This window comes from Spermophilus citellus (genome assembly GCF_964194105.1).
Source record: "Spermophilus citellus genome assembly, chromosome: 8".
Taxonomy (NCBI): domain Eukaryota; kingdom Metazoa; phylum Chordata; class Mammalia; order Rodentia; family Sciuridae; genus Spermophilus; species Spermophilus citellus.
The window spans coordinates 133,740,180-133,766,829 of NC_138189.1; the positions used below are offsets into that span (position 1 = coordinate 133,740,180).

At 36.4% G+C, this 26,650-nt stretch overlaps 2 protein-coding genes across 5 annotated transcripts in view; one reads left to right on the plus strand and one right to left on the minus strand.

Moving 5' to 3' along the window:
* The window catches only part of SLC10A7 (solute carrier family 10 member 7), a 257,657-nt gene that overhangs the window by 6,474 nt on the left and 224,533 nt on the right, over window positions 1-26,650 (plus strand). For all 4 annotated transcript variants that reach the window (XR_014023255.1, XM_081303699.1, XM_081303698.1 and 1 more), the window contains exons 2-4: window positions 1,155-1,237; window positions 19,765-19,901; window positions 25,454-25,529. Coding sequence is in view for 3 of the 4 variants with exons in the window: in XM_081303699.1 (XP_081159825.1) it covers window positions 1,155-1,237; window positions 19,765-19,901; window positions 25,454-25,529 (296 nt within the window). In the remaining variant the exon portion in view is untranslated. The remainder of the gene's footprint in view (window positions 1-1,154; window positions 1,238-19,764; window positions 19,902-25,453; window positions 25,530-26,650) is intronic.
* LOC308654951 (mitogen-activated protein kinase 6-like) lies at window positions 5,104-15,235 on the minus strand. The gene is given in 5 exon segments (XM_081304692.1): window positions 5,104-6,314; window positions 13,622-13,825; window positions 13,829-14,221; window positions 14,225-14,842; window positions 14,844-15,235. Coding segments are annotated over 5 exon segments (2,163 nt in total). The 5' UTR covers window positions 15,135-15,235; the 3' UTR covers window positions 5,104-5,657.

Consider the following 26,650-nt stretch of genomic DNA (forward strand, 5'->3'; position numbering starts at 1 on the left):
AAGATTCTATTTCCTAATAAGGTCACATTCACAAGTCCTGGGTGGACATGACTTTTGGGAAGATACTACCCAATCCAGTACAGAGGGCTTTACAGAAAGTCAAATATGAGTTGATCTCAGATTTTAAGATCTTGGTATATACGGCGTATATCAGGGTTTCTCAGCTGGGATATTAATGACATTTTGGACATGACAATTTATTGTTAGAGGGGCTGTTGCACGCCTCCCAGGATATGTATGTAGCAGGATTCCTGATCTCTTTCCACCAGATGCCAGTAGCACACCCTCCCTGCTGAGTTATGACAACCAAACACTTTTTAACCATTGCCAGATATCTGTGGGGACAAAATTGCCACTGCTGGAAAACTGCTTGTACACAGGTATAAAATGGCATTTCCTCAGAATTGCATCTTTTAAAGGAGAATTGTTCTGTGGTTAGCACATTAGGTCTTCAAGCTGATTGTGTGGAAGTCAACAAATGATACTTAAATATCAGAATGGCCCCTGTTGTTCTCATAGCATTAATATAATTCTAATGATGCCAGTGTAGCTCCAGAGGGAATTTTCTGGAGGGTAAGGACCAGGCCTGTCTGGTTCACTGTCATGTCCCCAGGACCTAGCACAAGTAGTTAAGTGTTTTGTGTGCAGTATCTCACATAGGATATGCTCAGTACATTTTGGTAGAAAGAACACTCTAGACTAGAACTGAAGGCATGTATGGATACATGCTTTTATTTCTGCTAACCAAAATAAATGAAATGACATTCACTATATTAGAGAAAGGAACTTCTTTCATTGATTCTCTTTATGAGATTGGGTTATTTTGATTGTTGTAGCAGCAGTCATGAGTGGTATACATAGGACCTGTATTGAAGGCAGGTGCTTTTCTACTCTCCTGTGAGCTTTTTTATTCTTCTAGTCTGAGGATAATGTGCTGGGCCAGAGAGCCCTGATCCTGGTCTTCTGGAAAAATCTTCTCTGGGGTTGGGCTGCATTACAGCAAATGAGCAACTCCGCTGGGCAGGGGTGGGGTGGGGTGGGGTGCGGTGCTAATATTTAAGGTAGCATTCACTCTCCTACAAGAGAATTTTCTTCCATGCCAAATTTTCTACTGGAAATTCTTTTCTAACAGTAGCTAATTTCTCTCTTTTTAGGACCACTGAAGCCAGAAATAACCGTATCCTACATTGCTGTTGCAACAATATTCTTTAACAGCGGACTGTCATTAAAAACGGAGGTACTGTCACCTATGGGGCACATGAAAAAAGGGTAGAAATTTAATTTGTACTTCGGTTTTGAAATTGCAGGGTACTTTTGAAGAGCCATTTATAGGTATGGTCTGAAGGCTTCACTGTGACAGAAGAAAACTTGGACTATGGCAGAGGACTTGTGTTTTGTTTCTACGTATTATAGAAACTTCATAGTTGAGCAGCATGGACTCTAAGTATGGCGTTAAATGAATATCTTTTGTCAATTTAGTAAGATCCTGTCATAAATTCATGAGTGAAAAGGGCTGGGGTTGGAGCTCAGTGGTAAAGCACCCCTGGGTTTAATCCCCAGGACGACAAAGAAAAAAGAAACAACATTTATTGCATTCTGTTGAATATCAAGCTAAGTAACCATTATTTAATTTTCTAAATTCACAACTACTTGCTTTTGAATAACTAAATCTTAGCCTCATTTAAAAAATTAAATGCTTATTCAACAAAGCTAATTGAATGAACATATCTATACAAGTTTACATCCTGGAATACCAAACAGGTGACATTATTCAAAGATGAATAAAAAAGTCCTGTTCTTTGTTGTCATCTATGTGGTCAAGTTGCAAAGGACAGGCTTTTCTTTTGCTCTTCCTGAGCCACTGCTTCCTGCTGCTTCAGGAATCTAATTCTCTCTTTCAGAATCTTCAGGAGATAGCCTGGAGAGACCTCTAGTTCTTTTTTTGCCACTTGGAGTTGGGCAGACACAAACTGGATTTCTTCCTGCACACTTATTTTCAGCTTTTCTTGATGAGAGTGATAAAGAATTAGTGACAGAGGTGGAGGAACCAGGGGCCAGAAGCCTAGGGGCTCTAGCCACACTTTTCTGTAGGTGCCTAGACACAGTCTGCTTTAGTTGGCATCAGGTTCATAGAAGAGGAGACAGGAAAACACTTTCCACCTGAGGGTGTTTTACTGGACAAGAGCCTCATGAACAGCCCTTTTAATGAACACAGTGGTATGAACAATATCCTAGTGAAGAATGCAAAGAAAACAGAAAACCAGAGAACAATAAGGTAGCACATCTCACCTGCTAATTTGGAAAAAATTAAAATATCTGATAATACCAAGAATTAATATATTTTTTCTTTAAAAAAATTTTAAGCTGATACATAAAAACATAAAAATTATAAGAATGAGTGTTTTAAACATCTACTTCACATCTTCTTCTGGATGAAAATGACAGGTGCCTGCTGTGCTTGGGCACATTTGTGCTGTTGAGGTTTGGTTTAGTTTCCATAACTTTTGGGGATCATCTTTTTTTCCCAGGACTCATGCTGTTCAAGTGCTTCTTTGGTTATAACTTTTAACTAATTTTTATTTTTTAAAATCATAGGTTTTCCTTGCTTATCTATTAAATGTTAATAGTTAAAAGAAATACTGGTATTTTTCATACCAAGTCACAGTCTGTCATCAAGTCACAGTCTGTTGTGCTTATTGATAACATTTACTGATCCAGGCTTCACCCAACATGGTATTCTCTTAGAAGTAAAGAAATCGGGCTGGGGATATGGCTCAAGGGGTAATGCGCTCGCCTGGCATGCGCGGGGCGCTGGGTTCCATCCTCAGCACCACATAAAAAGAAAATAAAGATGTTGTGTTCGCCGAAAACTGAAAAATAAATATTAAAAAAAATTCTCTCTCTCTTTAAAAAAAATAAAAGAAATCGACACATTTTTACATCTGAGAAAGGAATGAATTGGATTTGTGATTCTCTTTTGATGATCATGAATGAAAAAAAAAGAGGAGAATATACCCATTTGTTCTTGAAGAAATAACATAAAGTTATTCATTCTAACATACTTATTCTTATGCAGTTGGGAAAATATTACTATAAAAAAGATTTTTTTTTGGAAATGTCTTGAAAAGTTAAAATTCTTGTTCAGCATTATTTCTTGCCTTTATTTATTTAAGTTTATTTTTTTAATTTTAAGTCTGTTTGTAGGCTAAATTTAGTTATCTCCTCCATAGAGCACTCTTTAACAACATGGAAAAAACATGATTTACTAAGTTTGTGCCTTCTGTGTCTATTGGCTTGGTATAAATATTTTTATTGGGGTATTCTTTTTGATTTACATAGGATCAGTGTAGTGTTTATAACTGATAAATCGTATCTCAAGAGTTCTAAATGTTCTCACTGATAACTCACTGTTCTGAAAATAACTGGGATAGGTCTTCATAAATATGTCAAATTCAAGATTTTATAAGAACTGTTGATATGAAAGAACCATTATTACAGGGAATAGACCTTTTTTTTTTTTGTCAGCACCCCAATATCAATATTGGTTCTGAAATGTGGGGCACAGTGATACTGGGAGATATTTGCCACTGCTGTGGCTCTGGGCTGATCCGACTTGGAGGTCTTCCTGCTGACCTTGGCTGATGCTTCTTGTGGAGCAGCTGCCTTACCCAAGTCCTCTGTCGGGACCTTGCTCTAACTACGTCTCCTGGTGGCCGCTTAATGGCTACAGCTGTTACTTAGGCCATGGGAAATCTGGCAAGAGTCTTGATGTCTCTCACTCCTTAGCTTCTTACATCATGCTCTTCTGTAAAGCAGCCAACTTTGTGGGATGCAAGAGTTGCAGAAAGAAGAATGTCACAGCTATCAGCGTCTCTCTAAGGACCAGCTACTCTAAACACCTAGGAAACCTTCAGAGTCATCCAGCTAATTTGGATCTAATGATGAAATGTCTCGATCTGTGCTTTATCATGGTATCTAAGTAGCCATCAAAGCCATTTCCTCCTTTTAGGCCCTTTTCAATTCAATACAACATTAAGTAATTTTTCAAAAGCCATTTAATGTGCTAGATAGCATCGCTGTGTAATATTAGACCATCTCTATTTTCTTGGGCAAACAAACAGTTATAAATTAGGAGGTAGCATCTTGTTATTTTCCAGTTAATAATCCTGAATTAATTTCAATTGCTATTATGATTTGTGTGTCTTAGTAGGTCCTAGAATAGTGTATTTTTGCACACAAGAGACACCCAGTAAATTATTGACTTGAGGTTATTTGGAAGCACTTATTTGGTTCCACTCAAGTTTGATTTATAAAATTGACCATTTCAATATCTGTTTTTCATACATTGGTTTAGTGATGTGATTCTAAAATTTGTTTTACCAATTTATTAAAATTATAAAGGATACTATGCTAATGCAGTGCTACATCTTCAATTTCATGACTATTGATTTCTAATTAAAAATTTTTTTTTAGTTGCAATTGGTCACAATACCTTTATTTTTATTTATTTATTTATTTATTTTTTTACATTTAACCTAATTTTATTCATGCTTGCCTCGGGATGGGGAATAGATCATTCGGTAAAAACATACAGTAAAAATAAAAAATGTCTTATCATGTACAACTTTAAAACTACAATAATGATGTACCTTAATTACTTCCATGCACACAAGTCTAACATTACAGTATTTTTTAAAAATAAACACAATTAAGACTTCTAGGAGCATTTTATAATAAAGTAATTCCTAATTTTTCTTTGTAGATAGATCAAACACCTCCAAAATACAAATTCCTATACACAGTGAGTACTTTACTTAAAATGAACACTTAAGTAAATTAAATACGTGGACAGCCTTAGGATAAGCTGATATTATATATTCAGCTAGGTAGGCAACAAACCATAGTGCCAAATGGAAAAAGTATAGTTGCAAATAAAGTTTTAAAACTAAGTTAATTTTATAATTAAATACAGAAAATATACTGATTTGCTAAAATAAAAAAGATGTGATGTATTAACACTTCACTTTAAAGAATGAATACCAGAACATTTATAAACAATGAGTCTTAATAGTTTACTACAATAAACGCTGGCTAAATAGAAGTGCATATTGTGAAGCACTATGGGTGGTATATGTTTTGCCACATACTTTTGTTACCTTGAGGTAGATAACACATGTGTACCAAAATCGGCATTCATTTTCAGTTGCTGCTGGTATCATGTGTTTTAAGAAATGTGTACAGTATGAAAAACTGGAAAATACTAATGAATGAAAAATGTTTTAGGGGAAAAAATAGATATTTTCATGCAATTATGTACAGTCTCACTGTGTAAATTTCAAGGCAAGATTTTTGTTTCCTGTAAAACAGATCATTGTTCTATGAGAGAATGTTTTTTACTTGTCTTAGTGCATTTCTTTTGTCTCCTCCTGCATTGCATTATTTTGCTCTATTCTTTTTTTGTGTGCAAATGACATGCCAATTAAATGAAAACTATCTCATGTAGAAAAAAAATTCTGGATTTTAAAAACCAAGAACTAATAAAAATCCTTACTAAATGACACCATCTGATTCAAGTAAAAAATGACTTAAACACTAGTAATAAAAAAAAGACAAACACATTTCATGAAGAATACAAAAAGAAATGTCTGCTGAGTGTTTTAGTTCAGATGTTTCAGAATGCTGCTGTATGTTTTATGAGGAATTTGAGGGGAAGATTTCATAGCAGAAGGTGTTAACGTGGCCTGGATTGACTTAAGTGGTGACCCCACTGGACTATGAAACTGTGGGATGCCTATGGATTCAAGCTGCTTGTTAAAAAGGAACTCCCCACTGTTGTTCAGAAATCCTTCCTCATTTCCTCTCTCCCCAAGTTTCCTATCCTCTACTAGCTCAGTTTCTAGCATTTCAGTATCTTCTTTCCTGCTAAAGAACTTGTCCAAGTAACTGGTATAAGTGTTTTCCTTCTCAACCTGTTCATCCTTCCTGACCTCACAACAAAACTGATTGATGAGAAAACATTCCTTCTTACCACTCACAAACTGTCTATCCCAAGAAGATTGGTACAAGGCTTCTAATTGAGCCAAATTTGCCATTCCTTTTTCCAGTTTTTCTCGGCTTACTGACTTTGATATCAAACTTTTCAACTCTAGTTGGGAAACTGAGCTATTCAAGTCATTTAATTTATCAACAACATCAGTAGGCTCATGTTGTGAACTAAGTTGAATAGTTCCTGCAATAAAGGAATCAAAATCAAATCCCTGATTCTTTTCCCTTTCTTTTTCAGCCACTTGCTGTGATGCTTCCTCTAGCGCTATCTGGGCTTTTTTTTTTCTTAATTTATTATTTTTTTTATTAATATACAAGACAGTCTGTTCTTTATTGGTTGTTCACAACATTACAAAGCTCTTGACATATCATATCTCATACATTAGATTGAAGTGGGTTATGAACTCCCAATTTTACCCCAAATGCAGATTGCAGAATCACATCGGTTACACATCCACAATTTTACATAATGCCCTATTACTAACTGTTGTATTCTGCTACCTTTCCTATCCCCTACTATCCCCCCTCCCCTTCCCTCACATCTTCTCTCTCTACCCCATCTACTGTAATTCATTTCTCTCCTTGTTTATTTTCCCATTCCCCTCACAACCTCTTATATGTAATTTTGTATAGCAATGAGGGTCTCCCTTCATTTCCATGCAATTTCCCTTTTCTCTCCCTTTCCCTCCCATCTCAAGTCTCTGTTTAATGTTAATCTTTTCTTCCTACTCTTCCTCCCTGCTCTGTTCATAGTTGCTCTCATTATATCAAAGAAGACATTTGGTATTTGTTTTTTAGGGAATGGCTAGCTTCACTAAGCATAATCTGCTCTAGTGCCATCCATTTCCCTGCAAATTCTATGATTTTGTCATTTTTTATTGCTGCGTAGTACTCCATTGTGTATAGATGCCACATTTTTTTTATCCATTCATCTATTGAAGGGCATCTGGGTTGGTTCCACAGTCTAGCTATTGTGAATTGTGCTGCTATGAACATCGATGTGGCAGCATCCCTGTAGCATGCTCTTTTAAGGTCTTCAGGGAATAGTCCTAGAAGGGCAATAGCTGGGTCAAATGGTGGTTCTATTCCCAGCTTTCCCAGGAATCTCCATACTGCTTTCCAAATTGGCCGCACCAATTTGCAGTCCCACCAGCAATGTACAAGTGTACCCTTTTCTCCACATCCTCACCAGCACTTGTTGTTGTTTGACTTCATAGTGGCTGCCAATCTTACTGGAGTGAGATGGTATCTTAGGGTGGTTTTGATTTGCATTTCTCTGACTGTTAGAGATGGTGAGCATTTTTTCATGTACTTGTTGATTGATTGTATATCCTCCTCTGAGAAGTGTCTGTTCGGGTCCTTGGCCCATTTGTTGATTGGGTGATTTGTTATCTTATTGTCTAATTTTTTGAGTTCTTTGTATACTCTGGATATTAGGGCTCTATCTGAAGTGTGAGGAGTAAACATTTGTTCCCAGGATGTAGGCTCCCTATTTACCTCTCTTATTGTTTCTCTTGCTGAGAAAAAACTTTTTAGTTTAGGTAAGTCCCATTTGTTGATTCTTGTTATTAACTCTTGTGCTATGGGTGTCCTATTAAGGAATTTGGAGCCCGACCCCACAATATGTAGATTGGAGCCAACTTTTTCTTCTATCAGACGCAGAGTCTCTGATTTGATATCAAGCTCCTTGATCCATTTTGAGTTAACTTTTGTGCATGGCAAGAGAAAGGGATTCAGTTTCATTTTGTTGCATATGGATTTCCAGTTTTCCCAACAGCATTTGTTGAAGATGCTATCCTTCCTCCATTGCATGCTTTTAGCCCCTTTATCAAATATAAGAAAGTTGTAGTTTTGTGGGTTGGTTTCTGTGTCCTCTATTCTGTACCATTGGTCCACCCGCCTGTTTTGGTACCAGTACCATGCTGTTTTTGTCACTATTGTTCTGTAATATAGTTTGAAATCTGGTATCGCTATACCACCTGATTCACACTTCCTGCTTAGAATTGCTTTTGCTATTCTGGGTCTTTTATTTTTCCATATGAATTTCATGATTGCTTTATCTATTTCTACAAGAAATGCCATTGGGATTTTGATTGGCATTGCATTAAACCTATATAGAACTTTTGGTAATATCGCCATTTTGATGATGTTAGTTCTGCCTACCCATGAACAGGGTATATTTTTCCATCTTCTAAGATCTTCTTCTACTTCTCTCTTTAGGGTTCTGTAGTTTTCATTGTATAAATCTTTCACCTCTTTTGTTAGGTTGATTCCCAAATATTTTGTTTTTTTTGAGGATATTGTGAATGGAGTGTTTTTCCTCATTTCCATTTCAGAAGTTTTGTCGCTGATATACAGAAATGCCTTTGATTTATGCATGTTGATTTTATATCCTGCCACTTTGCTGAATTCATTTATTACTTCTAGTAGTTTCTTTGTAGACCCTTTTGGGTCTTCTAGGTATAGAATCATGTCTTCTGCAAATAGTGATAATTTAAGTTCTTCTTTTCCTATTTTTATGCCTTTAATTTCTTTCGTCTGTCTAATTGCTCTAGCCAGTGTTTCGAGAACTATATTGAATAGAAGTGGTGATAGAGGGCATCCCTGTCTTGTTCCGGATTTTAGAGGGAATGCCTTCAACTTTTGTCCATTCAGAATGATGCTAGCCTGAGGCTTAGCATAGATAGCTTTTACAATGTCAAGGTAAGTTCCTGTTATCCCTAGTTTTTCTAATGTTTTGAGCATAAAGGGATGCTGTACTTTGTCAAATGCTTTTTCTGCGTCTATCGAGATGATCATATGGTTCTTATCTTTAAGTCTATTGATGTGGTGAATAACATTTATTGATTTCCGTATATTGAACCATCCTTGCATCCCATGGATGAATCCTACTTGATCATGGTGCACAATTTTTTTGATGTGTTTTTGTATTCGATTTGCCAGAATTTTATTGAGGATTTTTGCATCTAGGTTCATTAGAGATATTGGTCTGTAGTTTTCTTTCTTTGAGGTGTCTTTGTCTGGTTTCAGAATCAGGGTGATGTTGGCCTCATAGAATGAATTTGGAAGAGCTCCCTCTTTTTCTATTTCCTGAAATAACTTGAAAAGTATTGGTATTAATTCTTCTTTAAAGGTTTTGTAAAACTCTGCTGTATACCCATCCGGTCCTGGGCTTTTCTTGGTTGGTAGTCTTTTGATTGCTTCTTCAATTTCATCCATTGATATTGGTCTGTTCAAATTGTGTGTATCCTCCTGACTCAGTCTCGGCAAATCATATGACTTAAGAAATTTATCGATGTCTTCACTGTCTTCTATTTTATTGGAATATAGGTTTTCAAAATAATTTCTAATTGTCTTCTGTATTTACGTAGCATCTGTTGTGATATTGCCTTTTTCATCCCGTACGTTATTAATTTGAGTTCTCTCTCTTCTTCTCTTCGTTAGCATGGCTAAAGGAAGGTCTGTCGATCTTTTTTTTCGAAGAACCAACTTTTAATTTTGTTAATTTTTTCAATAGTTTCTTTTGTTTCAATTTCATCGATTTCTGCTCTGATTTTAATTATTTCTTGCCTTCTGCTACATTTGCTGTTGTTTTGCTCTTCCTTTTCTAGGGCTTTGAGATGAAGTGTGAGCTCATTTATTTGTTGGTTTTTTCTTTTTTTGAGGAATGACCTCCAGGCGATGAATTTCCCTCTTAAAACTTCTTTCATTGTGTCCCATAGATTCCGATATGTTGTGTCTGTATTTTCATTTATCTCTAAGAATTTTTTGATTTCCTCCTTTATGTCTTCTGTAACCCATTGATTATTCAGTAACATATTGTTCATTTTCCATGTGATGTAGGATTTTCCTTCCTTCTTTTATCATTGATTTCCAGTTTCATTCCATTATGATCAGATAAAATGCATGGTATTATCTCCACCCCTTTATATTTACTGAGGGTTGCCCTATGGCATAATATATGGTCTATTTTTGAGAAGGATCCATGTGCTGCTGAGAAAAAAGTATATCCATTTGATGATGGTTGATATATTCTATATATGTCAGTTAAGTCTAGGTTATTGATTGTGGTATTGAGTTCTATAGTTTCTTTATTCAACTTTTCTTTGGAGGATCTGTCCAATGGTGAGAGAGGTGTGTTGAAGTCACCCATAATTATTGTGTTGTGGTCTATTTGATTCTTGAACTTGAGGAGAATTTGTTTTATGACTGTCGCAGCACCATTATTTGGTGCATAAATATTGATAATTGTTATGTCTTCTTGGTGAATGGTTCCTTTTAACAGTATATAATGTCCTTCCTTATCCCTTTTGATTAACTTAGTCTTGAAGTCGATTTTATTCGATATGAGGATGGCCACCCCTGCTTGCTTACGAGGACCGTGTGCGTGGTATATTTTTTCCCATCCTTTCACCTTCAGCCTGTGTATGTCTTTTCCAATCAGATGTGTCTCCTGGAGGCAGCATATTGTTGGATTTGTTTTTTTAATCCATGATACCAGCCTATGTTGCTGTATTGGAGAGTTTAAGCCATTAACATTTAGAGTTACTATTGATATATGGTTTGTACTTCCAGCCATGTTTGATTATTTATCCTTTTTTTTAAAATTTAGTTTGTTTCTCCATGATTATCTTTCCCCCCCACGCCCTCTGTCTTTACCGAGGCACTTCCCACTGATGGTTTTGGTTATTGTTTTTCATTTCTTCCTCGTGTAGTGTTTTGCTCAAGATGCTTTGCAATGCTGGTTTTCTGGCTGCAAATTCTTTTATTTTTTTATTTTTTTTTATTGATTGTTCAAAACATTACAGAGCTCATGATATATCATCTTTCATACATTAGACTCAATTGGGTTTTGAACTCCCATTTTTACCCCAAATACAGATTGCAGAATCACATCTGTTACATACTCACATTATTACATAATGGCATATTAGTGACTGTTGTATTCTGCTATCTTTCCTATCCCCTACTATCCCCTCTCCCCTCTCCTCCCCTCCCCTTCCATCTTCCCTCTCTACCTCCTCTGCTGTTGATATATGGTTTGTACTTCCAGCCATGTTTGATTATTTATCCTTATTTTTAAATTTAGTTTGTTTCTCCATGATTAGCTTTCCCCCGCCCTCTGTCTTTAGTGAGGCACTTCCCACTGATAGTTTTGGTTATTGTTTTTCATTTCTTCCTCGTGTAGTGTTTTGCTCAAGATGCTTTGCAATGCTGGTTTTCTGGCTGCAAATTCTTTTAACTTTTGTTTATCATGAACGATTTTTATTTCGTTGTCATACTTGAAGCTTAATTTTGCTGGATACAGAATTCTTCGTTGGCATCCATTGTCTTTCAGTGTTTGAAATACATTGTTCCATGACCTTCTTGCTTTCAGCGTCTGTGATGCAAAATCCGTTGTTAACCTTATTGGTTTACCCCTGAATGTAATCTGCCTCCTTTCTCTTGTAGCTTTTAATATTTTCTCTTTGTTCTGTATATTGGATATCTTCATAACAATGTGTCTTGGCGTTGGTCTACTGTGATTTTGTGTGCTCGGTGTCCTGTATGCATCTTCAATTAGTATATCTGTTTCCTTTTTTATTTCTGGAAAGTTTTCTGTAATTATTTCATTCAGCAGGTTACTCATTCCCTTGGTTTGAATCTCTGTACCTTCTTCTATCCCGATGACTCGTAAGTTTGGTTTTTTTATGTTATCCCATAACTCTTGGATGTTTTTCTCGTGATTTTTTACCAGCCTTTCTGAGTTGGCTAGACTCTTTTCAAGATGATATATTTTGTCTTCATTATCTGACGTTCTGGCTTCTGCTTGCTCCACTCTGTTAGTGATACTCTCACTTGAGTTTTTAATTTGGTTTATCGTTTCCTTCATTTCTAGAATTATTGTTTGATTATTTTTTATAATCTCTATCTCCTGATAAAGATGCTTAACTTCTTCTTTTATCTGTTTATGTAATTCGTTTTCAATGTGTTCTTTCACTGTTTGAATTTGCTGTCTCGTATCCTCTTTAAGGTTCCATTCCATCTGTCTAAGGTGTTCCTTGAGTTCTTTATATGACCATTTTTCTGATGACTCTAGGTCCTCCTGAATATTTAGGCTGTCCTGCATTGTTTGTACTCCTTTTCTTCCTTGCTTTTTCATGCTGCTCATGTTACTTCTTGTTCTGTTTGACTGCTGAGTTACTGTTTACTCCTATAAATTAATTTGATGCTTGGGAGGAAAGGTATTAGAAGGGAAGGGAAGAAGTCACTGAAGAAAATGAGAGTAAGCAGGTAGAATTCAAGGAAGGGGGAATAAGAAAATTGAAAAGAAATGAAATGACAAAAGAAGAAAAAAAATAGGAAATAAAAAAAGAAAAAAAATTTAAAAATAATAAAAATAAAAAACAATTAAAATTAAAATTAGAAGAAAAAAATAAAAATAAATAAAAAAATTTAAAAAACAACAAGAAAGAAACATGAAAATATTAAAAAAAAAAGCCAAATCAAAAAAAAAAAAAAAAGAAAAAACTAATAAATGCAGTCTTAGAGTTTGATTTACTTCTCTTCCAGTAGGTGGAGCTGTACCCACCAGGCCAAGCTTTTCCTGTCAATACGCAGGAACCAATCACTGTGCAGCAGCTCCTCCTCCCAGACTGGGCGAGTCTCCAATCCTGAGTGCCTAGGGCCTCCTCTTGTGTCTAGTCACTTCCCACTTTTCCTGTAGCCAGGCCCCTCTCATGGGTGCCGCTCACCACAATACTGGCTACACGCCAGGTCTGCTGCTCCCGGGAGCCCTGTTTTCATGAACGACTGGGCACACTCTCCCTGTTTGCCATTCCCTCAGACCCTAAGTTTGTAGAGCTTGGGGCTGAGAATCCTCAGCAAATTTTACTTGCCCTCTGGTAGCCACGCCCCCGGTAGCTGGTGCAAGAGACCTCAGTTGTCAACACTGGTGGGAGCGGTAGCCAGGAGTTCTGTGCCATGGGTCCCGCGCCACTCCGGATTCCCTCGATCTGTCTATCATGCTCACGGGAGACCTGGGAGGGGCCCTTAAGGTTTTCCCGATGTGTGGAGAGGGAAGGCTAGGGAATTACACACCTGTAGCCGCAGGTTTCAATGAAGTTATCTCCTCCGCTGCAGTCTGATGACGTCAGTTCTCTGTCATGGTGGTATCTCTTGCAAATGGCGACAGTTCATTTCCCTTTGCCGGGCGACCAATGCAACGGGTGGGTCCTTACTGTCTCTCCCAAGCCCCGTTTCAAACCTGTGGTCACTACCTATGAAGGCTCGGTAGGCATTTACCTCCGTAGGATCAGAAGGGCTGACCAGTTGTTTCAGCCGGATGGATTAGTGCTGAGTCACAGGTGTTTGTCTGCGGGAAGCAGGTGAACGGGAGCTTGAATTCAGCTGATCTGGGCTCAGTGTGTGTTCTGAGAGGCCCAGACTGTTCGCCCCAGATCCACGTCAGCTCAGCATTGCCTAGTGATCCTGAGCAAACAGAATTTAGACTGTTTACAACTCCCTATGCCCGCACAGGTGAAGAGGTCAGAGACTTGATCTCTCCGAGCTCGCCGCCATGTTGGATCTCCGCTATCTGGGCTTTAACCAATGCATTCCTTTCACATTTTGACTTGCCTTTCTTAGCAGATTTTTCTTTGCTTTGTTCTTTCCAATTGGAAAGATCTATAATAAGTTTGGGTTCATAATAATGATTAACTTCACTCTCTCTCCAAACTAAATTATCTAAATATGATGATGACCTTGTTTTGTAGTTACAAGTATGGCTGCACTCTAGATCTCAATATTTGTTTTCATGACGATCTGGGTACTGCCAACAAGGCTCAGTGGAGTAATTGGTATCAAAAGCAGGATCCTCCAGATACTTTTCTCGATCTCCATCCAAATATTTTTGAGGATCAACCTGTACTTCTTCTTCATCAGTGACATCAGACAGAGCTCGTGGGTCAAGCTGAACTTCATCAATATCGAAGTTGTTATGTATAGGCCAATCATGCTCTGAAAACTGACAATCATGGTACCTTTCCCAGTTATAAATGTGAGTGTGAGTTTCATCCATAAGCAAAATATCATCAACTTCATCTTCAATGTGCAAAGGATGGCTTGAAATTGGCTCATCCATTGGAAAAGAATATATACTCATATAAGGATGGGAGAGTGCTTCCTCTGCTGTCAATCAATCCATGGGGCTAAATGTCAAAATTTGTTCCAGGAAATCCCGTGCTTCTCGACTAATTCCTGGAAGCAGCTGAGTTAAAGGTTTGTGTGGCTCAGTCATATCATTTCTAATGTAAACTGGAATTACACTGAGAAGCTCCTGACGATCTTCCTCATGTACAACAGGAATAGATTCTAAAATCATTTGCATCTGTTGAAGTTTATGTGCACATGCAAAGAGGGTTTTACCAGTCAGCATTTCGGCAAAGATGCAGCCTGCAGCCCACATGTCAATGGCTTTAGTATAGTTATTAGGAGAAAATAAAAGATGTGGAAATCTGTACCATTTAGCAACCAAACCTTCAGAAAGATGACCCTTATGGGAATAATGAGGATCCATAATCTGTGCAAGACCAAAGTCACCTATCTTCAGCACCAAGTCTAAAGTATTAATGAAAAGATTAGCTGGTTTGAGATCTCTGTGCAGTACATTTGCAGAGTGAATATACTTGAGGCCCCGTAGCAGCTGATACATGAAAAGCCTGGCATGCTCTTGCAGTAAAGGGCCCTGCTCCAGCACATTAGCCAAGTCTGTCTCCATGTACTCCTGAACAATGTAAACACTGTTCAGTTCAGTTAAGAGAGCCCACATCGTCTGTTAACTGGCTTCCACTGGGGCCAAGAATTTCAAACACTTTTACAATGTTATCATGGTCAAGTCTTCTAATAATTTTGATTTCACGGAGAGCATGTTTGACACTCTGGGGATCAGTAAGGACAGTTTTCTTGATGGCTACTCTTTTCTCACAGTCATTGTCTACAGCAGAAAAAACCAAGCCATTGCCTCCACAACCCAATGGTTTTAAGTCCATATACCTAGAGCCCAGATCAAAACCATGAATGTTCATAAGACTTTCAAATTTCTCTGCCATTTTGAAACCCTTACTATGGCCTTTTCCTTTCGAATTGTTGAACTTGTGTAAACAAGGAAGAAAACAGGCATCAAAAGGAAAGATCTTTCAAAAAGGGAGAAGAAAAATAATGATGCTTCCACAGCAAGTTGGTTTCTTGATGTTCATTGCATATGCCAACCAGGCCTGTTGAGTTCCCCTCAGATTTAAAGCTCAAAAAGCTCTAGTCATATTGAGACTTAAAAAGATTGCAGTACTCATAGTTCAAGAAAGGGGCAGGAATTCTGCAGACATTTAAAGAGAACACTCAAGAAACTCAAACGGAATGAAATGACATACTATGCACTCAGATATACTGTGCTAAACGATTTAACATTTAACAAAAATGTGAATAAATATGCACACAACAGGCTTCTATGAACATTCTCCTCACAGTGCAGATACATTCAGTGTTGGACTGGTTCTGAGCAGCATCATTCTAAGGTGCTGGTAAGCACTATTTCCGTTTTGCTTCTTTTCTTCCTTTGTTGCTATATATTTCAACAGGAAGCCCTGGCGACTGTTGGTTGACAGATGTCTTTTGTTAGTGATCAGGTGGCTCCAGCTCACCACAATCACAATCAAAGTCACCATGCATCTTACTCTGATACAACGGGACTTCTCCGACTCATCAAGGGAGTGCGGGGCCCGTGGACAGTCCCCAGTGTCGGCTCAGGTCTCCGGCTGTACTGGCGCCAGCAGCGTCTCCGAGGAGGCTCTCGCTTTGCCGCAGTCGCCGCCATGTAACCCCGACCCGCCTATTTTTATTTATTTTTATGTGGTGCTTTTATGAGGATTGAACCCAGCACCCCGTGCACGTGCTAGACAAGCGCTACATCAGTGAGCCCCAACTCTTGCCCTGATTTCTAATTTCTGAAATACCTGTTGAATGGTTTCTGAAGTTTTGTTATATTGAAATAAGGTTCCATTTTAAATTTATTTCATATTTATCTAACTTCAAACATATTTATCTAACTTCAGTTTCAGAGAATATGTCACAATAGGTATGGAAGGGCCAATTCATTTAAACAAATACCTTTTAAGTGTCTGTGGCTCCAAGGCACCCTGCTTGGTGCTGGGGATAGAAACAAAGATGAGCAGGAAGCTCAGGTCCTGAAAAGGGGTCCAGAGTAGGGCAGAATACATTTTCTTTATTTTTCTAAACCGATTATGAATTTTTAATCCCTTTAGCTGAAAAATAAATATAGCAAATTTAAACTTTAGGCTCATGCTGCTTGTTCGAAGCCCAGAGCTATGAGGCTGACTCTTGGAAAGGGAATCAAATAAAGGTCAAATAAGGGCTAGAAGGGAAATTGGTATGTAATGAAAATATTTCTACTTCCCAGTCAGAGCCCTGGTTTTCTTGATGCCGTCAGTGAGACTCTGGCATAATCAGTACATTATGTGGAGTATCTCCTTAAGTTTATTTTAATGGAATTTGACCTGTCTTACATGTGAATAAACAAAATGTCATGCAGGGTCTCCTTTTTAATTATTCATGATGGGATTTATTTGAATGTATGACCATCTATACGTGGGTATGTATGGAATGATACTATTTTGGATTTTACAGGGTTTACTTATTTTTTATTTTCCATTGTTTCCTTTTCTTACCTTTATGATTGTATGAAGAAGATATGGAAGATATTTGATACTGGATTTTTGTGAGAGTCTTAAAAATCTTCCTTAGAAACACTTCCTGTCTGTTCTTTCCTGTGCTTCAGAAGCCCCTGGTGGCCCATGGTAGGCCATCATGGCTCGTTTTGCTCAGTTCTTTACTGTTCCATTGTTCTTTTACATTTGCAGTTGCTTTTAATTTTATTTGTTAAGAGAGTTAGTATTTTTAAACTATAGTTTTATTACTTTTTACTGATTTAAAAAGTGACATTTATTTATTGTAAAATGATTAGAAAGTTTAAAAATGACTGCTATTAATATCATGTGTTTTTTAGTCCCTTTGCCCTACAAATGCTTTATGTATATGATATTTTTAAAATAAAGTTTTTGTTTTTAAAAATAAAATTATATGTATGTATGTATATCTGTATACATGCTTGTAGACATATATGTAAATATGCATACACATATGACCTTACCTTATTTTTCCATGTAACAATGTAAAACAATTTTTCATGTAATTTAATAATATTAATTAATTTTTCATCACTTATATATGAAAATAAAATAACTTACATTTTGTTTACTTTGAGAAGTATATGATTTATTTACATAGTTCAGAATCAAAAGGTACAAGATTTTTTAGGATGAGAAGTCTTCTTTTTACCTTTTCACCACATATCTGGTTCTTTTCTCTGGGGACAACCAATTTTTATAGTTTGTATGTATTTTTCCAGAGATAGGCTATGCAAAGCATAAACGTGTAATCCACCCCCGTACAAGTTGTATTATTTATGTTGTTTGGTACCTTACCTTATTTTACTAAAAAAAAAAAAAAATGCCTTGTAGGTTGTTTTACATTAACACATCAAAAATACTATTTCTTTTTATATGCCAAATAGTGTGCTATTGTGTGGATGCACTATGATATATTTTACTTTTTACTTTTCTTCTATTGATGGACACTTAAGTATTTTTACAAAGTTTTGCTATTACAGATGTGTTGTGAAGATTAGCCTAAATATATGCCATTTCCCACATTGGGAATATAAGTGAAGGATAAATTCCTAGAAGTGGAATTTCTGGCTCAAATAATATACACATTTTAAGTTGTGATGTATAGTTTAGGTAATAATATCTACCTAATGGGGTTGCTGTGAGGATTAAATAAAATAACATGTAAAGCCACGAATTCACATCATCATGGCATATGGTTATTATTAATAGAATGGTCCTATGTGCTCAGCAAGTATTTGATGAATAAAGGAATGAGTTGCCAGAATGTTCTCCATAGGCTGTGCCAGTTTACACTCCTGTTGTGGAGTAGGGTAACATTTCATACTCCGACATCCTCACCAACCGTTTTAATAGCTCATAACACTGTGGTTATACTTGATCTATTTAATTTTTCTCCCATTTTTGGACTTAACTATTTAAGTTGTTTTTAGATTTTGGTCTAAAAGATAGCTGTGATGATAACTCTGTGCATAGCTATTCATTACTACTTTTTATATTTGTGGAGTAAGTGCCTAGACATGAAGTTTTGGGGTCTAAGAATGTGAATTGTATTATGGGTCTTGTTATAAATTTCCATGTTACTTTCCAGAAAAGTTATGCCAGTTGATATTCCTATCAGAAATAGATGCAAATGCCTCAGTTGTTGCATTCTAGCTAATCATTTTACTGCTTTTTTTCTAAATAAAAAAATAATATTTATTTGGCATTTGTGGTTTCTTTAGGTCTGGTGTTTCCCAGTGACCCTTTATTAGACCCAGACTGCCAGAAATTTTTTACATTTCTTCAGAGATGACTTATGATCAAATAGGAACTGCTGTGTGCCTCTACATGGGGAGATAGCAGAAGCTAATGGGATAGATCAGAACGTGGCATTAAGTCAGTGAGTCTCCGGGGCTGACTCTTTATCATACCATGAATGTCTCTGAGTTGAATATCTCCTCAACATCTTACTTGAACTAGGGCCATAACCAGTGAATTTCTGACATCTTTGAATATGTTTTCATGGTTACTTGTTTTCAAGGTGTATACTTTTTCTACTACTTTCTAAATTTGTTTGATTTTAACTGAATAATCACATAACACAAATTCAAATAGGCATATATATTTGAACTCTGGAGATGAACTAATTATTCCTTTTTAGCTGTGAGACTCAATAACAAGTACCTGTTTATGTTTAATGTACATTTTCCTCCCTAGTGTGCCAAAATGGATTTGATAACTGATTTTCACTGTGTAGTAGCTATCAACCTCAGTTTCCTCATCAGTAAAATAAGCATAATATTATCTATCTAATGGGGTTGCTGTGAGGATTAAGTGAAATAACATGTAAAGCCACAAGCTCAGATCATGGTCTATGGTTATTATTTAATAAATGTTACAGAATACAGTGACTGTACTGTACAGGGAGTCATTTTTAAATTATAGACTATCATTGAGGCGATTGTGTAAGAAATTATTATTTGTAGATCCAGGAACATCTTGAGAAATTGAGGCCTTATAAATTTGGTATAATGAATAGAGATTAATTAATTAAAATGTGATAGGCCTTATAAATTTGATGTGATGAATAGAGGTTAATTATTATACTTAATTAAAAAGTGATAAGTCCGGCAAAGATTTTTTTTTTTGAAAGATTAATTGTAGGTAAGTATGCTTATTTGTTTATGGAGTCAACAATCTGTAAATCTTTAGTAGTGTGATTAGCTTATACTGCCTGGTCCAGAGTTCTACAGATCTGAATTGTTAGGCCATATTGTGTATTTGAAAGATGTTAAAATATATTTTGGAAATTTTTTATAAAAGTACTTTGTAACCATCATGAGTGCCTTTTTTTTTTTTTTTCTTGAGGTCTGTCTCTTATAGATGTGCTCATGGATAAAACTATGAAACAATTCAGAACTAAAGACGAACTTGTGATACTATCTTTTTCAGAAATAATTTTCTTACCTTTATTTATTTTGTGTCCTTCCTTTTCCAGGAGCTGACCAGTGCTTTGGTACATATAAAACTGCACCTTTTTATTCAGATCTTTACACTTGCATTCTTCCCAGCGGCAATATGGCTTTTTCTTCAGCTTTTATCAATCACATCCATCAATGAATGGCTCTTAAAAGGGTACGTTTAAATCTTTTGAAGGGTGTACTTTTAATGTGGCATGTGCTTTCTTATAAGGAAATAAAAACATTTTACATTAGCATTACTATCCTTTAAAACAACAGTATTTCATCAAAAAGATTCATAAGAAATAGTTTAATAACATCTTAAAATACATCCCCATGCTTAATCTTAAGATACTACGATAAACTGGGCACTGTAGTGCACACCTGTAATCCCAGCAGCTCAGAAGTCTGAGGCAGGAGGATCGCAAGTTCAAGGCCAGCCTCAGCAACTTGGCAAGGCTGTAAGCAACCTACTGAGACCCTGTTTCAAAATAAAAAATAAAAAGGCTGGGTATATGGCTTCCTAGTGGTTAAGTTCGTTGGGTTCAATCCCTGGTACAAAAAAAAAAAAAAAAAATCAACAACACACACACAAAAACCTTAAAAGATACTATATGCCTTTTTGTGAGTTTTAAAGAGGAAAAAAAAAATTGAAGAAACTAGAGGTCATAAGATGTATGTGCATGTGTGTAATGTAGGCTGTCCATTGGATGCTTTAACTTTGCATTCTGCATCTTAAAAAATGTATACAGATAACGATGGAATATTTTTTTTTCAAAATGTACAAGAAGGGAAAAATATGTATATATTTCTGTAAATATTTACTTTTCCATGTGTTTTGTTTTGTTTGATGTAATAGTTGAGTTAACAGTAGATTTTATTAGAATCCTTTTCATTAAAAAGTCATATTTGATGAAAATAACAATTAAAGAATTTTTAAAGTGATTTAAAACTAAACCTATTCTAGAATTGTAATATGACAGCTAAAATACTGAGCTTAGAGCCTGAAAGTTGGTTTCTGATCCTATCCCTAACATGCCTTTGAGCAAAGTTATTTAATAGTTTTGAACCTCAATTTCCTGGTCTATAAAATGTAATCATACTTTTACCTTCTACTTAAAAATGATGTGGGGATATCAATTAAAATCACCTATTTATTCAAGTCACTTCTTTAGCCCCTACTATGAGCCATGAGTTTTTATAGGTAATAGTAGAGAAACAACAGCAAAACTGGCAGCATGCCAGTTCATTTTGTGTGTTGGGGAGACTTGGGGAACGACTGTCTATAAACAAGTAAATAGGTGAGCAAGATAAAAAAGAGGTGTGAGAAGAGTTCAAACTGTGATGTGGTTGAAAGCTGTTAGGCAGGCTGGTGATTAATTTGAACTGCAGAATTCTTAGGGCAGAATGTTCTAGACAAGGAAAACAGAATGTGTGAGGCTCTAAGGCAGCGAAAAACCCGGTGTGTGTAAGGTCAGTAGAACAGCCAGGATGGCCAGATCTTGGTGATGTGGAGGAGAGATAACATGGTGTGGAGGTGGGAAAGTCGGCACGAGCTGTGTATGCAGAGGCTTATAAATACCCAATAAAGAATTCTGACTTGATACTAAATGCTATGGGAAGCTATTGCAGGGACTGAAATGAGGGAGAAATGGAGTTTGATTTATATTTGAAAATGATTCTTCTGGCTGCTCTGTGGGAAGTAGGCAGTAGAGGCAGCCGAGAGAAACATAGGAGATGAGTTTGGACACCAGAGGGGAGAGGCAGTCGTGCAATAGAGAGGTAAGTGCACACAGGGTAGAATTTAACAGAGCTCTCAGAGCCCAGGGGTGGAGAGGCTGTAGTGAGGACTTCTAGGTTTTAGGTACAAGCCACTGAGTAATTGGCAGTGTCATTTACTTAATTGGGGAGAGACAGGTTAGGAGCAGAGGGAAAGTGAAGAGAGCCACTTTGGCCAGATTGAGTTCTGAGAGGATGAGCATTAAATTCATCCCAAACCATAAGAGCTCATATAAGTAAAATGGCAGCATTTTAGAGAAACACTGTATGTGCATCAAGAACCAATTGTAGTTGTGGGGCATGATGGTGCAGGCCTGTAATCCCAGTGACTTGGGAGGCTGAGATTGGAAGATCGAGAGTTCAAAGCCAACCTCAACAACTTAGTGTAACCCTAAGCAACTCATTGAGACCCTATCTCTAAATCAAATACACAAAAAAGGAGGTGGGTGGGATGTGGACCAGTGGCTAAGCACCCTTGGGTTCAATCCCCAGTAACACACACACACACACACATATACACACATCACACACAAACACACACATACAGAACCAATTGTATCTGCCACATGTAGGCAACTCAAAGTATAGGGACATACTAACTCGGTTTCCTTGTCTTCAGGGACCTTCCAACCTAGTTGCATACAGAGGATAATGTACATGGTTGTTTCTTATAATAAAGATGGGGCCGCCTATGTTTATCAAATGAATGGTAAAACCAGCTAAAGGATAAATGATTCAGCAAGGGTTGTATATGCTTTAAAGTAGAAAGTTAAAAAATGAGACATTAGTAAAAGTCAAACATAAAAAATATTTCCTCTGGACCACGTCAGCAAAGGTCTGCACTGAGGATTTTGACTGAGGAGTTTGGGTTTGAAGCTACAAGTGACGGGGAGCTCTTAAAAGTGCTAAAATGAAAAGACATAGTGCTAAAAGGTGGTCATTCCGGGAGATTGGTCTGATAGCACTGTACTGTGTTTATTATTAGAAGAATAGTGCTTGCAATTCAGTATGCTAAATAAAGCAAGCATATAGTTCTCACTTTGGGAAGTTAGACTTAAAAAAGTACATCCTTGGTTTAACTCCAAGAAAGCTCTCTCCTAGCTTACCTTTTCCTCTGCCCCGTCAGAGAGTACACACTTAGGATGTTAACTTGAGGGAGTTGCAGACTCAGGATCCTGTTAAATAAAGGTATTCTGAGCACACTCTCCTCACTGTGCAGTGGTGAAGGGTCAGTGTGGAGGTAGAGAGCATTCAGTACATTTGAAAGTTTCTAGAATCCAATGAAAAGCATCTTAACAAGAATGATGGCAACAATCATGGAGAAGAATGGGAACTAGGATGTGGGGACTGGTTAATTTATAAGGAGCAAGTGGAGTTGCCTATAACTCTGGAATTTCAAATTGGATCATTAGGTGAAAACTGGTTCCTGTGGTAAAGTCACAGGAAAAAATTGATTTTTTAGAAAATATATAAATTTGTTCTGGAGATCTATTGTACAGCCCAGGGACTATAGTTAATAATAGTGTATTATGTACTGCCAAATTTTTGGGAGAGGTCTTAAGTATTCTCACTGCACAACACACACAAAGATAACTTTGTGAGGTGATACATATGTTAATTAGCTATATTATGGAAATGATTTCACAATGTAGACATTTTAAAACATTTTATATGTAAATATATTCAGTTTTTATTTGTCAAATTATGCCTCAATAAAGCTGAAAGAAAGGAAATATGTAAATTCAATATTAGACGTGTTTAGTTTGAGGGAACAATCTGGCTATAAATTTGGTGGTAGTAGTTAGGGCTAGAAATGTAAATTTAAAAATATTTCTATGGATTAAAAATAAGGTTGAAAAGACAGCAGGAAAGCCAGCAAAAAAAAAAAAAATAGTTTAAAAGGGGTAAATGAGTAAATGAGAATGATGAAGTAAGCTGGTGACCAAGAAGATAAGAATAAGAGTTGCCTGGAGAAGCGAGAATGTAAATAGAGCGAATAGGGAAAGGATGTTTAGTTTGGAGATTTGGAGATAACAGGATACTTTCAGATCACTTCTAGACTAGTAGAAGTGGGGAAGAAATCCAATTCCAGAGACATTAAGGGAAAATGCATTGTTGTGGGGTCATGGGGGTAGAGTATTCTTTAAAGACCAACAGTGAGTTGCAATGAAAAATATAGGATTGGATCTTGAGGGGGGAACAGTACTAATTTTGCTGTTAGTTATCTACATTTGTGTATTGAATCTTCTTAAAGGCAGGAATAATATCTTATGCATTCTGTTTTGGATACTCTTACGTAGTACCCTACTCGTATATTCCATATATAGTTCAATATACAATTCAAAGATTTTTGTTTTTTAAGATAGGGAGAATTCTGTTTCTTTGTAAGTTAAAGGCAAGGGACTAGGAGACAGAAAAGATTGAAAAAGTTAGAAGGATTGAAAATGCTCTACAGGACTCACCTAGTATTGGTGGTAGGGGAAATAGAAGGCTGAAGGAGTCCTAGATAAGTAAATCTTTGACCCTGGAAGCCAGAATAAAAGTTTTAACTCTAGAGAGCTGGCTTTGGGAGTTTGCGCAAATTATTGACCTCCTGTCTTAACTTTAGTTTTCATTAAAGTGAGAATAATACTTGAGAGGAATAGATAAGACAATATGTGTCAAGTGTGTAGAATTGGATCTACTACAAATGGTAAATGCTTTGTATTAGTGAACCTGAAGAAGGGGCAGAGGCTGGGAATTCATAATAGGACAGACTACATTAACCTCACTTAGGAAACAGACCTAAGACCAAGCTGGGTGTGATAGCATGTACCTGTAGCCCTAACTATTCAGGAACCTGATGCAGAAGAGTCGAGTGAGCCCAGAAGTTCCAGATCAGCCTGGGTTAACATAGCAAGAGGCCACTCTAAATATAAAAACAGTGGGAGGAAAAAATATATATATATTGAATTGAATGAGTTGGAAATCCCATAAGTTGAGTTTTCTTATGTTTTAATCAAAAGGAACTAAAACATTTTTTTCTTATTTCAGAGCTAACATAAATTTACTGCATAAATTTTAGATAACACATTCTTAAAAGAATCAATAAAAGTCATCTATAAGTACATTATTCAAAATCTGTTTTATGTCAGATGCTCTTTGTCCACTATGCCCTATATGAATTTCCCCCTAGTTAGGGTAGCTCCTTGCTCCTCCTATATCTTTTCCCTAGAAAGGTATATTCTATATGAATTCTGAATATTTTTTTTAAATTTTTAGTACTTAGATATAGTACTCATTATTTCATTTTCTTGTGCAATTTATTTTGTATCTTTCTTTAAGAGAGTAGACTTAAACATAATTTAATAAAAACCAAATTTAGAACAGATATGAGACTATCACTATAGAATCTAAATTCAACACATATGATTATGTCATGCCTATTTTTATAATGACAGTACAACATGAAAATGTCTTTTATAAGGTGAAAGTTTGAGAATTGCTGTTTCATAGAAAGAAATTGAAAATGTAAGTTGTGTTTTATTAAATATTTTTCAACTTCAGATGTAGTTTAGAGCTTTATTTTTACTAAAAGATTTCTAAAAAAAAGTTTAAGGAGCATTTTTACTTTAACTGAAAATAACCTGAGATTATTTATGTTTCAATGACTGTACTTACTATAAGTTGGCTGTGTTTTGAATTGCACAATCAGAGCTTAAATAACTACGAAACTAAAATCACCCTCGCTTGTAGAATGTAACAAGAGCTCAAAGGCTGCACGTTTGCTGCATCTTCTAAGTAATGTTGCTTCATATAAAATCGTCTAAACTCACCAGGGAATATGCATCAATAAACATTCTCCTATTTTTATTTGCTCAGTTCTGCTATTTTAGAATAAATACAGTGAAAGCTGTTATAATTGGGGGAAAAAAACTATTTACAATTGGATTTTCTTTTATTTTTCAGTTTGCAGACAGTAGGTTGCATGCCTCCCCCTGTGTCTTCTGCAGTGATTTTAACCAAGGCAGTTGGTGGAAATGAGGTGAGTCCTGGGGGCTAACCTGATTTAAACATAAGTGCGTGCTGTGCTTCTATTTTGTTCAAAACCGTGTTTTGAACATAAAGCAGTCATGTTACAGAAAACTCATAACCATAGCAGCTTATGAAAGAATTGGTTGTATTCATATTAAGATGTACTAAAATTGGTGATATTGAGTGGAATTTAGGATTTGAGATAGACAAGTAAGAGAGGTGGGTGAACCAGAGATGGCAATTTTTCCACCTTAGTGGGAAATCGGGCGACCAAGGACAGAGAAGTCCAAGGAGGAACGTTCCGCACAATACTCACAGACTAAGAGCTATGGCCATTTCTTAGTTCCTATAAAATTTATAATAAATTAAATTGGTGGGAAAAGGCTCAATTTGTTTAATGGCAAGTGAAAAACAACATAAAAAGGAGAAATTAGGTCAGGTTTCTAAGATGGATTCAAAGAAATCATTCAGCTGCTGGGAGACTGTGGCAAAAGATTCATGCTTGTGTATTGGGGTGGCAGCTGTTCATTTCAGAAGTGATTGGTGGTTCTTCCTTGGTTGAAAGCCCCTATAACTTTATGTTGAGGGATATTTCTTTGTGATGGGTTATTCCTCCTTTCCTACCAATATTCTCTCATTTAGAAAAGAACTCTGAAGGCTGGGCACAGTGGCACCCGCCTATAATCCCAGCAGCTTGGGAAGCTGTGGTAGGAGGATTGCAAGTTTGAAGCCAGCCTCAGCGACTTAGTGAGGCCCTGTATTAAAATAGAAAATAAAAGGGATCAGGGATGTAGCTCCTTGATAAAGACCTCCGTATTCAATCCCTAATACAAAACAACAACAACCAAAAAAAAAAAAAAAGAATTCTCCGAGGGAGGATATAATGGGTTTCCACTTCTGTTCATTCTTGGATTCTGTTTTTTAACCAATTTTATTTTATTTACTGTATTCTTTCCAAAAGTAAAGTACATGCTATATTTTATTTTGATAATAGGTTTGTTGAAATATCATTTTTATTCACTAATTTGCCACAAATTAACATATTTTCATGTTTTGACATACCCCTACAAAACCATCACCACAATTAACATGGTAGACATAACTGTTACCTTCTGTCTTAACTTCATTTTG